The sequence below is a fragment of the Hylobates moloch genome, unplaced genomic scaffold (assembly GCF_009828535.3).
Source record: "Hylobates moloch isolate HMO894 unplaced genomic scaffold, HMol_V3 SCAFFOLD_12, whole genome shotgun sequence".
NCBI lineage: Eukaryota > Metazoa > Chordata > Mammalia > Primates > Hylobatidae > Hylobates > Hylobates moloch.
The window spans coordinates 98,652,208-98,665,888 of NW_026652287.1; the positions used below are offsets into that span (position 1 = coordinate 98,652,208).

A 13,681-nucleotide genomic window follows, 5' to 3' on the forward strand; every position below is an offset into this window, starting at 1 on the left:
CATTTATTTTAAGATTTTGCCTAGGTCTGATTAAAGATATTTCTGCTGTTTAACATTGGCCAATAAAAAGCTAGACTCAGAATGTTACTCATGTGCATACCTGTAGTGGTGGCTGCTTTTTCTTTATCTTTTTGTTCTTTTGGAGCTGGCCTGTTTTCCCATACCTCAGAATTTTAGCTTCATCAGGCCCATGGGGCTGTTTCTTTGGATACCTTCCCAACCTTTTTTCTCTTCTGTTTCTTCTGCGTCTCCTATGATCTAGTCAGATGGAATCATGAGCAGGTCCCTTTTCACGTTTCCCTGCTCCTGTACTTTAACTCCAACATTTATTCCCTTTGAAGAACCCTTCTCAGTTTGTGCATCACACTTTCAACCCATTCCTCAAGCCTACTTTGAATGTGCTGTCTCCACCAAATTTTCTGTAAGGAATTACTTTTTTTGAGTTTCACAGGACTTTTATCTCTATCATTGTATCTTCTATCGTAGGACTTTTTGGGTTTGTTGTTGTATTTCTCATTTTCTTTGCTAAACTCTTAAGTTTCTTTATGCTAGATCCTTGTTTGATTCCTATTTGCCTTGCATATAGGTACTAAATAGACATTTGTTAAATAAGTTAATTTGAAGTCAAGTATTAATAAAGCTCTAAATACAGTTGCTTTGATTTAGTAATTAAGAGATATCCTTTACATAGACATAGCATAAAAATAAACTTCTGTGTACCTCTGTGTCTCAGATACGTTTGTATACATATTTTGTGCTAGTTACTCATGTTATTTCTCCCCCCTCCACCCCTCTCCTTATGTCTGAGGAGCTCCTCCTGAAGCTCCACGTGAAAAACAATGCCTTCTTACTTCCGTCATTTTGAGGATTGTGTTGGAGGATAGCTGAGGTATTTGAAGCTTGGAAACTCCATGTTCTGTTTTGAAGCTGCTTTGATCAACTGACCTTCCCAGGCCAGCTTCAGTGGGGCCAGGATCTATAGACTTCCCCAGTTTGTAGGTTCAGAAATCTGTGACTATGTAATTAGGATAATTTTCTCAGGAAAATTTAATCAGATGGTGAGCTCACTGGCATATATTTTTTTTTTCTATCTTCTGGTATAATTAACTGTTCCCCAAGCAACTGAAGAAAACAAATTTTATTTGGGAGGAAAAGTATTTTATTTTGCCCCTAGTCAATTTACGTAACCCCAGCTTCTCTCTGTCTGTAAAATGTGGACACCACAGTCTTCTCTGTTATTCTTCTGTGTTTTACTGAAATGCCATGTGAGTAAAAGACTTTAGACAAGAGAATGTACACTCTCTCCACTCCTCCAATGAGATAGGATTGGGGGAGGATTATAACGGACTTATTTCTTTGATATTCAGGTATGGAATTGGCATTTGGACAAATTTATCTTTCTACGAGCCCATCAGGAAACAGTGAAAGACTTTAGACTCTTGAAAAATTCAAGACTGCTTTCTTGGTCATTTGATGGAACAGTGAAGGTAATTTAAAGTATAAATTTGTTTTTTTTTAAAAAGTATTCTCATATTGCAGTGATTATATTGAGACAGCCAAAAGCCACTGTGAGGCTAATTACTTAATTAAAAATTTTTTATTTTTCTCATGTTTGTTTTCTGTTCATTGCAGTCACCTACATCTGCTGTGTTTTAATGAGCATTTATACTGTTAGTCACATTTAAAGTAAAGGGGTCAGAACAGCCAGTGTATTAAAACTCTTGTTTTATAGACCTGTCTTGTAGCTGATTATGCTTTTTAATATAAAATGTTCTTAAAAGTGTCAACCTCCAAGTGTTTTTTTTTTTTTTTTTAAGGTATGGAATATTGTTACTGGAAATAAAGAAAAAGACTTTGTCTGTCACCAGGGTACAGTACTTTCTTGTGACATTTCTCATGATGCTACCAAGTTTTCGTCTACCTCTGCTGACAAGACTGCAAAGGTAGGTCAATCAATTGAAACCATGCATAAAACTTTGGTAGTGGTTATGTATAATGAGTTCAAATAATATATGCAACAGGACATAACAGTTGCTCTCTACATGTCTGTCTCATATTTTGTGATCTTTTGGAGGATGCCCATTGGCATTTAGTTGGTATCAAATGAACGAAATGAAATACATTTGAGGACTTCTGATTTCTCCCTTATGGATTACTTTTTGTCTATAACTAATCAAATGCAACCTCTACTGCATATTGTAGGCAATAAAAATCATTGAAAGGGATTTACATTTAATTATACACTGACAATACAATTTTAATATAATTAATGTAATATAATTGACATGTGTCTAAAATCACATTCTGGTGAATGATGCTGCTTGGTGGGGGACCTCAAGTACTCCCTTCTCTCCTTTTTTCTCCTTCTACCAATCTTTCCAAACTATAAACCTTGGAATTGTCAGGGCTGTATCCTGTCTTTTGTGCTCTGTTGATGACTCTTTAGTGCATCTTAGAGTTATCTTCTCCTCCTTGTCACCACCCTGAAGAGCATGCTTTCCTCCTCCTCCACTGGTGGACTGTCCCAGCATCCTGCCTCTGGTCTGCACCTCTTCCACTTTATCTTCCATACCACTGCCTGTGTCCCTTGTTGAAACACCTGTTACCTAACGGTTTATAGGCCAACTACTTAGCTCATCACCATCTTTTTCTGCTGTATTGTTTCCTCTGTGCCAGCCTATTTTCCAACTTCATCTTTTTGTGCATGATGCTAACTTTGGTTTGATAAACGTTCTACTCTTTTACCTTGAAGCATTATGACTCATCCTTCTAGACCTAGATTTGATGGCAGCTCTTTCGAAGCGTTTCCTGACCCTAAAGCAAGGTTAGCTGCTCTACCTCCAGTGTTTCTATTATATTTTATTCATTTGTTAGAACATTTACTTCATACAACTGTTCACTAACTGTTCGTGAGCCTGTCTTCATGATTAAACTATAAACTTTTCAAGGATAGTGACTGTAGCTAGTTTATCTTAGTGTACCACTAGTTCTTAGCTCACAGTGCTTGGAACTTGGTAGTTCTCAGTATGTGGTTGCTAAATGATGTTGACAAAACCATGAGACAATATTGAAAGGAAAAAAAACCCAGCATTTGGCTGCCAAGAAGTAGGCTAGTATAGTGACTAACCTTTAAAGATTACTTGTCACATGCTAGTAATTTCACTCTCTGTAATCTCATTTAACCTTCAAATCATAGGTACAATTGTCCTCATTTTACAGATGCAGTGTCTGAAGCTATAGAAGCTTATATGAGTTATCCTAGTCACAAGAATCTAGTGAACAGTGGAGCTAGGACTCATATTCAGGTCTGCTTCACTCCACAGACTGCTCTTAGCTGATTCAGTGTTCTTCTTTCTAGGTCTAAAGTAAGGAAGGAGTGACATTGATCCTGGAGCTGAATTTAACTTGAGTAAATAAAGGGAAACTCAGAAAGATTAACAAGGTTGCATGCTGGAACTTGGGCATCTCATGAAAGTTTATGAATTGCCAGTTACTAGAATGTCCATGTGATTGAATTTATGGCCGAATAGCAATCAAGGCCGATGCTTATTTTGAGTGTATGTAGCATTGCTAAACAATCCTAATTGCCTTCCAGATCTGGAGTTTTGATCTCCTTTTGCCACTTCATGAATTGAGGGGCCACAACGGCTGTGTGCGCTGCTCTGCCTTCTCTGTGGACAGTACCCTGCTGGCAACGGGAGATGACAATGGAGAAATCAGGGTAGGCTGTTTGCTGACATGAGAGCACTGCTCTTCTTGTAGCTTGGGCTAGCACTCTTCACAGTGGGGACCTTTGTTCACCGGCCAGGGAAGCATAGTCCTGAAGTTGTGGTTGGATGAGGCATTCTTTTCGTTTCTTGTGCACAGTGTATTCACAGCTGCACTCCACTGCAGAAGCGGATTCATTTCAGAGTTAGAGTGAAGCATTCCCTGTATATGTGAGGAAGCAAGTGCTCTAGTCATTTGTAGTTCATTCTCTGCCATTAGCTTGAGAATGATTCATCTTAATTCTTGGACTTGAACCAAAGGTTGTTTTTGATAGCAGAATTTGAGGAAAATAATTTTGTAAATTATGGTCTGGATTATAAATGAATTGCAAGTTCTGCTGTTTTCTGTGCTGAAAGAAAAGATCTCTTTAGCACTATACCCATTTGATAGCCATTTCCAGTGTGGTTTGTTGCAGTCCCCTGTGGACTGCCTGCCTGTTAAACAGTGCAGAGGTTCACATTTCCGTCACTGGGGGGCAGCGAAGGGCTCCTAATTGAGTCAGAGTCTGCATGATACGCCAGTTTTTATTACCCTGCAGTGCTTAAGATACACATACAAACAAACCATGCCAATTTTATTTAGAAAACAATCTATTTTTTTTAGATATATAATTTTGACTTTTAGAAAACAATCTTTTTAGGAGGCTTAGAATGTTGTTCTCTTTGTGTCTGTGGAAATATAGTACCATATGGAAAGTACTGCATGCTGAAAGATTAGAAATTATGGAAAAGGAGTCAGTTGATTTAGTTGTGTCAGACGAATTGGGGAGCTGATTGGAAAAGTTTGGGCATTGGGATGACTACTTTAGTAACCAGTATATATGAGGAAGGTGGGGTTTTCCCCCTTTCATTACAGAGGAGGATTTAAAACTCCAGGAACAGGTATATAGTACGGAAGACTAGGAGAGTATACAGTTTGCAGGAATAGAGATGTTATCAGATGGGCTTTCCAGGGAAATTAAGATTCTTCTGCTTGAGGATTAAGTAACCAACCTTCTCTCTACCAGTCACATAAATGTGTGTCAGCCGAAGTGGCAGGGCTGCTTTGGAAATGTTCATTTTGCTCTGAGTTCGCATCTTTGGATGAAAGTGCTCCTTTACCAGTTATGAGGTGGTGGTTCATTTTTCAACCACTGCAGGAAAAGCTTGTCTCCCTTAAAATTGTGTTATTTAAAAAATTTTTGTTGGTACATTAAAAAAATTTTTTTCTCCCTGATTATTCAGAATATAGGAAAGTTACTGATTTTTGTATGTATATGTACTATCTTACTGAACTCTTTCTAAAGAGTTTTTCCATTTGGTTCTCTTGGATTTTCTAGGGAGAGATTTGCAAATGATTATTTTCTTTTACCATTTATGCCTCTGTTTCTTTTTCTTATTCTGGTGTACCTTTATTTGAAAAATTAGAGCACTGCTTATATATTAAATGCCACTGGAAATAAATGGCAATATTAGCATCTGTCATAAGGTTGTTTATAATAAAGTCTAGTAAAATAATTTCAGAATACATATATATGGACATATATATGTTTTAAAACCAGAGAAGCTTCTGGATAACTCTGTTAATGAATTGTGTATCATGTTTACGTAGATATGGAATGTCTCAAACGGTGAGCTTCTTCATTTGTGTGCTCCGCTTTCAGAAGAAGGAGCTGCTACCCATGGAGGCTGGGTGACTGACCTTTGCTTTTCTCCAGATGGCAAAATGCTTATCTCTGCTGGAGGATATATTAAGGTAAGAGCTCCCCAAGAACTGTGAAAGAAAATAATAGCCTATATTATACTTTCCAAGCTATTTTCACTTCCTGTTTCTCAGTTGGGCCTTTTACAACCCAGCAGAGTAAAAAGGCTGCTACTCCGGAGGCAAAGGTGGGAGGATTGCTCGAGTCCGTGAGGTCAAGGCTGCTTTGAGCCATGATTGCACCACTGCATTCCACCCTGGGTGACAGAGCAAAACCCTTTCTCAAAAAAAAAAAAAAAAAATCTGGCAGTAAAATGAGTTTAGTAACCAAAAAAAAGAACAGAAAAAAACATTGAAAACAAAAAAGAACCAGAAAAAACTTTACAAAATAATTAAAAGCCAGGCACGGTGGCTCACGCCTGTAATCCTAGCACTTTGGGAGGCCGAGGCGGGCAGATCACCTGAAGTCAGGAGTTTGAGACCAGCCTGGCCAACGTGGTGAAACCCTATCTCTACTAAAAATACAAAAAATAGCCGGGCATGGTGGTGCACACCTATAATCCCAGCTACCTGGGAGGCTGAGGCAGGAGAATCGCTTGAACCCAGGAGGCGAAGGTTACAGTGAGCCGAGATCACACCATTGCACTCCAGCCTAGGCAACAAGAGCAAAACTCTGTCTCAAAAAATAAAATAAATAAATTAAAAAAATAATTAAAAAGGAAAAAAAGAAAAAAAAAGGCAGTTACTTTTATCCCCATTTTGTAGTGATGAAACTGAGATCCACAAGACTACTTTCCTCAGATCTTGGGGAAGCTTTGGTGACAGTGGCAGGGATGCCCTCAGTCCAGAGCTGTCATACTGCCTCATGCTAAACTTGGGGCATTAGAATGACTAGCAAGTTGGGTGTTTAACTTAGTTCTGTTTTCCATGTCATTCACAATTAACTATGTTGGTTGAAAATCTTTAAAAAAACATATTTTTGAAATTTCTTCAGTAATAATAATAGCAGCAGTATATTGCTTTATAGTTTACAAAACGCTTCACTCCCCTCATCTTACTAGCCAGCTTTTTGAGGCTTAAATTTCATTCTTGGTTTACAGATGAGGAAAATGATTTTCTATGGAGGTTATAACGTTCCTAAAGTTACATAATTAGTGCCAGCTGTGGTGACTCACACCTGTAATCCCAGCACTTTGGGAGGCCAAGGTGGGCAGATCACTTGAGGTCAGAAGTTGAAGACCAGCCTGGCCAACATGGCAAAACCCCATCTCTGCTAAAAATCCAAAAATTAGCTGGGTTTGTGGCGGGCACCTGTAGTCCCAGCTACTTGGGAGGCTGAGAGGTGAGACTCACTTGAACTCCGGGGGGAGCGGAGGTTGCGGTGAGCTAAGATCACACCACTGTACTCCAGCCTGGGCAACAGAGCGAGACTATCTCAAAAACAAACAAAAAAACCAAAAATAAAGTTACATAATTGGTAAATAGAAAAGCCAGGACTCAAACCCAGGTCTCTGCCTCTGTTTTCTCTAGCTAATTGGCTTTTTAAAACTTACTAGTGATTGAGGCCGCGATTTGAATGTGTTGTGGTGCTTCAGGGTCATATTTTTGGTGTTTTTTTGATCCATCTTTTATCTATCCACTCAAAAAGACTGTGCTGAATGTCCAGTGTGTGCTAAGCTACTGCTGTGTGGCACAATGTTTATGGCTTGGTTCCTGCCTTTCAGCAGCTTACAGTCTACGGGGGAAGCAGGTGGTAAACCAATAAAGTCCGTAAAGTTTAGAAGGAGTCTGGGACATGCTTTCATGAGGGAGGTGGAAGCACAAAGGAGAGGAGTGACCAGACCAACCTCAGAGAGTTAGCAAAGGCTTCACCTGGAGGGGAATGCTTGAAGTGAGTCTTTTGAATAGCAGTTTACTTGTAAAAGTGGTAGAAGATGATACTCTATATCAGTGGTCCCCAACCTTTTTGGCACTAGGGACTGGTTTCCTTGGAAGACAATTTTTCCACAGATGGGGTGGCGGTAGGAAGTGGGCGGCGGGGGATGGTTTCAGGGTTAAACTGTTCCACCTCAGATCATCAGCATGAGATTCTCGTAAGGAGTGCGCAGGCTAGACCCCTCGCATGTGCAGTTCACAGTAGGGCTCCTGCTCCTGTGAGAAACTAATGCCACCACTGATCTGTCAGGAAGAGAAGCTCAGGTGGTAATGTTCGCTCACCAGCCGCTCACCTCCTGCTCTGCCGATGGGTTCCTAAAAGGCCACAGACCAGTACCGGTCCATGGCCCAGGGAACTGGGGACTCCTCTATATTGGGCTGATCACTTGGACATTCTGGAAGCTTTTTCATTTAAAATTGATTCCTAATAAGATCTTATGATACTGTTATTTCTTACTGAAAACATTCAAGTGTAGGAGATGATTCTCATTAATTGTCTAAGGCAGGATAAGTGTTTGGAAATATTTGAATGACTGGTGTTTTGGTTACATGAGACCCACACGGCTGCAATTTTACCACCATAAGAATCTAACTTATAAAAAAGATAAATTAGAGGACAGTTTTTAGCTTTATGAAAGGATGTACTAAGGGGTACAAAAATACAGATAAACAAAATGAGTAATTTCTAGTATTTGATAGTACAGTAGGGAAATTATAGTTAACAATTTATTGTATATTTCAAAATAGCTAGAAGAATTATAATGTTCCCAACACAAAGAAAAGATAAATGTTTGAGGTGATGGATATCCCAGTTATCCTAATTTGATCATTACACATTGTATCACATGTACCCCCAAAATATGTACAACTATTATATATCAGTAAAAATTTTTTTTAGAAAAGAAAGGATGTATGTTATCCCTTTACAAGGTTTCATTGAAAACACAATTCTGTTTACAAAATGTTGCATTAACCTACATCTTTATTCAGTTATTAGGAGATCCTGAGAAATAACCACCAATTGTTCTCCTTTAGTGTAAAGATAAACTGGAACTCAGTCTGCTCTGGGGATCATGCTTAGAGGAGAGTCATTGCTGTCTGTGTTGGAAGCTGGGGAGTCTTCGGCTATATTAGCTGCTGACAAATTTAACTGCTCAGCTTTGACACCAAGTTTCTAGAGACCACATCATTTGATTCTCTGGCCTCCACAGAACGCCATCACATAATTGAGAGTCTGGCTTATAAGATGTTACAAAGATCAGTGACCATATTTGCAGAGTTCTTGGGGAACCTTGAAATAAAGCAGCAGAATAGGTTTACATACTATAGATGTTACGTCTTAAGGGTGAAAGAACTTCTAGCCTATGTATTTAGTTTGTATATTTAAATGACAATCAGGCTGCCTTTGCCTTCTGGTTTCATTACTAGCTTATTCAACTGATTATGATATAGCCCAGCCTGCATCTACCCAGCGTGTTAATGAGACTATCCAAAAGCACAGAGCAAATTAAAAGTAAAAAGGAACAGCTGCTGTAGTGTCCAAGAAAATAGGCCTTTTGAGCCTGTTTACTTTAGAATCCAAGCTGTATAAATTGAGTGCCAGTAAGATAAAGTAGGTATCCAGAAGCTTAAAAAGTTCTTAACTTCCAAATTATTCCTATTTATAAGTGAAAAAATAATTTAGCTGTTTACCTGCATTATGCCACAGAGTACACACTGAATGACAAGAAATTCACATTAATTCATGTGCGTGAAGGGAAAGCTGATCTGAAGTATGGAATACATGGTGATAAATGGTGGTGTGCCATGACTTGGTGGCAGCAGAGTGTAATGGTCAGGAGAGTGGGCTTTAGCCTTGAGATAGGCTGCCTGAGTTCAAAGCCTGCCTCTGCCACTCATTAGCTTTGTGACCTTGCACAAGATTGTTTAACTTCTGTGCCTTGATTTTCTTACTGTAAATTGATGTAATGATAATAGCTAACTCATTTCAGAGATTTCCCGTATACCCCTTTCCCCCACAAACACATAGCGTCTCCCATTATGAGCATCCCCCCACCAGAGATGTGCATTTGTTACAATTGATGGATCCACATTGACACATCATTATCACCCACAGTCCATGGTTAGGGTTTGTTCTTGGTGCTGTACATTTTTTGGGTAGTTGAACTAAGTGATCTCTAAGAGCCTTAGTGACTGAAAACAAATGAATCTCAGGTTGGTGGAATGTGCTTGATTACATTGTTATTTTACAAAGCAAACTTGTGAGTTCTGGAAAATCCCAAGTTAGTGCATGCTGGTTCAGTGAGGTTTACCAAAGTCCATTGAGTATACTTTTAGCAGTATACTAATATATACTTTAGCAGTATTACTAATAGTGAACATGCTTAGTTGACCCACTCACATGGGAAAGACAGAATGCTAGGTACTGCCATAGGCACAAAGGTGGGTGACACTATTATCGTGTTCATAATACTCAAGATCATGGTGAGCTTGAGGCCTTTTCAGAATAAGTTTACGTGTATTGTCTCTTGCCCCCATTTTAGCTGTGAGATTGATGGGTAAACTTTATGATTCCCATTTGTTAAATGAATATAAATATTATAAGCAAATTCAGTGATTGGGAAGGAAAGGAAGGACTTGGCTAGAGCCCTTGCTACGTTTGAGATGTTCAGTATTTGTTTAGTAAATAAATAATATAGATTATTTTATAAAGAAACTTGGTCAAGGCTCTTGCATCACACCTGGGAAAAGGGAAGATTCAGTAGAGAGAACATTGCTTCCTGCAGCCCATATTATGAATAGTTTGAGTCTCTGTCAGAATACTGGTCTGTGTCTGCAAAGGGGCATTTGAGTGAAGAGAGGGACAATCTTCTGCCCATTTTCCTGAGAAGGACATGCAGACAAGAGAGTTGAGTCCGGCCACTGCCGTAATGGACTCTGTAGCTTCCTGTCTGCAGCTCTCAAGCAGGCTGCATGTTTCTCCAGCACAACTGACGGCTGGAGTTAGGTGTAGGCAGAGCAGTGAGGCCATCACCAGTGTTCATCGGGAAAAGGCTGACCAGGTTGAATAGTATATTCAGCATTAAATCAGAGACATTTTCCTCCTGTTTGCTTGAGTTCGGTTGGGGGGAGGAGATAGGGCACAGGATCTGCTGGCACTATGAATTGTCACACAGTGTAATTACCAATCTAATGAGAATTTTATTTTTCTCTGAACAGTGGTGGAACGTTGTCACCGGGGAATCCTCACAGACCTTCTACACGAATGGAACCAATCTTAAGAAAATACATGTGTCCCCTGACTTCAAAACGTATGTGACTGTGGATAATCTTGGTATTTTATATATTTTACAGACTTTGGAATAAAATAGTTAAGCATTAATGTAGTTGAACTTTTTAAATTTTTGAATTGGAAAAAAATTCTAATGAAACTCTGACATCAACTTTTTATAAAGCTCTGAATTGTTTTGCAGTATTGCATTCATTACAAAAGTGTTTGTGGTTGGATGAATAATATTAATGTAGCTTTTTCCCAAATGAACATACCTTTAATCTTGTTTTTCATGATCCATCATTAACAGTTTGTCCTTAGGATGCAAATGAAAATGTGAATACATACCTTGTTGTACTGTTGGTAAAATTCTGTCTTGATGCATTCAAAATGGTTGACATAATTAATGAGAAGAATTTGGAGGAAATTGGTATTTTAATACTGTCTGTATTTATTACTGTTATGCAGGCTGTTCCTCCGGGTAGCAGTGGCCTGCTTTTTGAACCACACTTACCCCAAGGGGGTTTTGTTCTCCTAAATACAATCTTAGAGTTTTTTTTGCACTCTTTAAATTTGCTTTAAAAATATTGTGTCTATGTGCATAGTCTGCAGCATTTCCTTTATTTGACTCAATAAGTGAGTCTTGGATTTAGCAGGCCCCCTCCCCCCCCCGCCTTTTTTTTTTTTTTGAGACGGAGCCTTGCTCTGTTGCCAGGCTGGAGTGCAGTGGCGTGATCTCGGCTCACCACAACCGCTGCCTCCTGGGTTCAAGCAGTTCTCCTGCCTCAGCCTCCCGAGTAGCTGGGACTACAGGCGTGCACACACGCCAAGCTAATTTTTGTATTTTTAGTAGAGATGGGGTTTCACTATGTTGGCCAGGATGGTCTCAATCTCTTGACCTCATGATCTACCCGCCTTGGCCTCCCAAAGTGCTGAGATTACAGGCGTGAGCCACCGTGCCTGGCCAGGCCCCTTCTCTTTTAATGGAGACAGGGTCTTGCACTATCACCCAGGCTGGAGTACAGTGGCATAATCATACCTCATTGCAGCCTCAAACTCCTGGGTTCAAGCAGTCCTCCTGCCTCAGCCTCCCAAGTAGCTGAGGCTACAGGCACAAGCCACCACACCCCACTAATTTTTAAATTTTCTTGTAGAGACAGGGTCTCACTATGTTGTCTAGCCTGGTCTTGAACTCTTGGCCTCAAGTAATCCTCCTGCCTCAGCCTCCCAAAGTGTTGGGATTGCAGATGTGAGCCACTGGCCTGGCCTTCAGCAGTTCTTTTTGTGAAGTAAAACTTGTATGTTGGAAAGAGTAGATTTTATTGGTCTACGCTTTTTTCACAGGTCTAGCTGCTGGCAGCCCTGTGCCATATCTGGACTCTAGTTGTCAGTATCTGAGTTGGACACTATTCCTGCTCCCTCTGGTTTCTTACATATCAGACTTCTTACTTGAATGAACCTGATCTTTCCTAATCCTCACTTTTTTCTTTTTAAAAAAGCAGTTTCTTCACTGCTAAACGTTAGTCATTGAGGTGGGGCCAATTTTAATCATAAGCCTTAATAAGATTTTTCTAAGAAATGTGAAATAAAAGTAATTCCATTTACTTTTAGATGAATGGCATTGTGAATGCCATTCTTTTAGTGAATTTCAAGAGAATTCTCTGGTTTTCTGTGTAGTTCCAGACGAGTCACTGTAACTCTAGAAGATTAACCTTCCAACCAACCTATTTTCCTTTCCCTTTTCTCTCTCCCTCTCCTTTCCTTCCTTCTTTCCTTTCTCTTCTTTTATCTCCAAGGTTAATCAGGAAAAATAGCTTTTGACAGGGGAAAAAACTCAATAACTAGCTATTTTTGACCTCCTGATCAGGAACTTTAGTTGAAGTGTAACTCTAAAGAAACATTTTCTCTGAAATATATTATTAAGGGCAATGGAGATAAATTAATAGTAGACATGGTTCCCAGAAAATATAATCAAAATTCAAAATTTTTTTTGTTTCTGTAACTGGAACTAAATCAAATGATTACTAGTGTTAATAGTAGATAACTTGTTTTTATTGTTGGTGCATATCAGTATAACTGTGGGGTAGGTCAGGGAGAGGGTAAGGGAATAGATCACTCAGATGTATTTTAGATAAGCTATTTAGCCTTTGATGGAACCATAAATACAGTGAATACAATCTTTTGCATTGTTAAGGAGGTTTTTTGTTTTTAAATGGTGGGTCGAGGAGCTAGTTTACAGGCTTACTGTGATTTAAGCAAATGTGAAAAGTGAAACCTTAATTTTATCAAAAGAAATTTCTGTAAATGGTATGTCTCCTTAGAATACCCAAATCATAATTTTATTTGCACACACTGTTTAGGGGCTCATCTCATGTAGGCAGAGTATAAAGTATTACCTTTCGGAATTAAAAGCCACTGACTGTTAAAGTATAACAACACACATCAGTTTTTAAAAAGCCTTGAATGGCCCTTGTCTTAAAAAGAAATTGAGAGCCAGGTGCGGTGGCACGTGCCTGTAATCCCAGTCCCTCAGAAGGCTAAGACAGGAGGATTCGTTGAGCCCTGGAGTTTGAGTCCAGCCTGGGTGACATAGCAAGACCCTGTCTTAAAAGAAAAATGGGAAGAAAGACAAGGTGATATGAAGAAAGAAGAGATACCTAATATAACGGAGCTGCAAATTTCATGGAAGTTCATGCAGTTGGTCAAGAGGAGGATTTTGTTTTGTAGTTTGCAGATGAGCATTTTTAAAGCATTTTCCCTTGCTGTATTTTTTTGTATTATAAATTACATTGGACTTCATATATATAATTTTTTTTTACATTATATGTCTCTTGTATGTTTTGAAACTCTTGTATTTATGATATAGCTTATATGATTTTTTTGCCTTGGTATACATTTTAAAATAGGAATTTAAAAAATTTTTGTAAAAATAAAATTCACAAAATTGTTTTGAAAAACATTTTTGGATTGTTTCATTCTTTGCTTGTCATTTATCTGTTGATTAGACCACTAAAGTGAAAGATTCAA

At 38.9% G+C, this 13,681-nt stretch overlaps 1 protein-coding gene across 5 annotated transcripts in view; it reads left to right on the forward strand.

Moving 5' to 3' along the window:
* Window positions 1–13,640, forward strand: part of APAF1 (apoptotic peptidase activating factor 1) — a 90,794-nt gene extending 77,154 nt beyond the window's left edge. For 2 of the 5 annotated variants that reach the window (XM_032171002.3, XM_032171001.3), the window contains exons 23-27: window positions 1,368–1,487; window positions 1,818–1,943; window positions 3,596–3,721; window positions 5,359–5,502; window positions 10,603–13,640. In XM_032171002.3, coding sequence (XP_032026893.1) covers window positions 1,368–1,487; window positions 1,818–1,943; window positions 3,596–3,721; window positions 5,359–5,502; window positions 10,603–10,749 — 663 coding nt within the window. In that variant the 3' untranslated portion in view covers window positions 10,750–13,640. The other 3 variants (XR_004250948.3, XM_058424861.1, XM_032762235.2) reach the window with 3 other exon arrangements.
* Window positions 13,641–13,681: the final 41 nt, after the last annotated feature.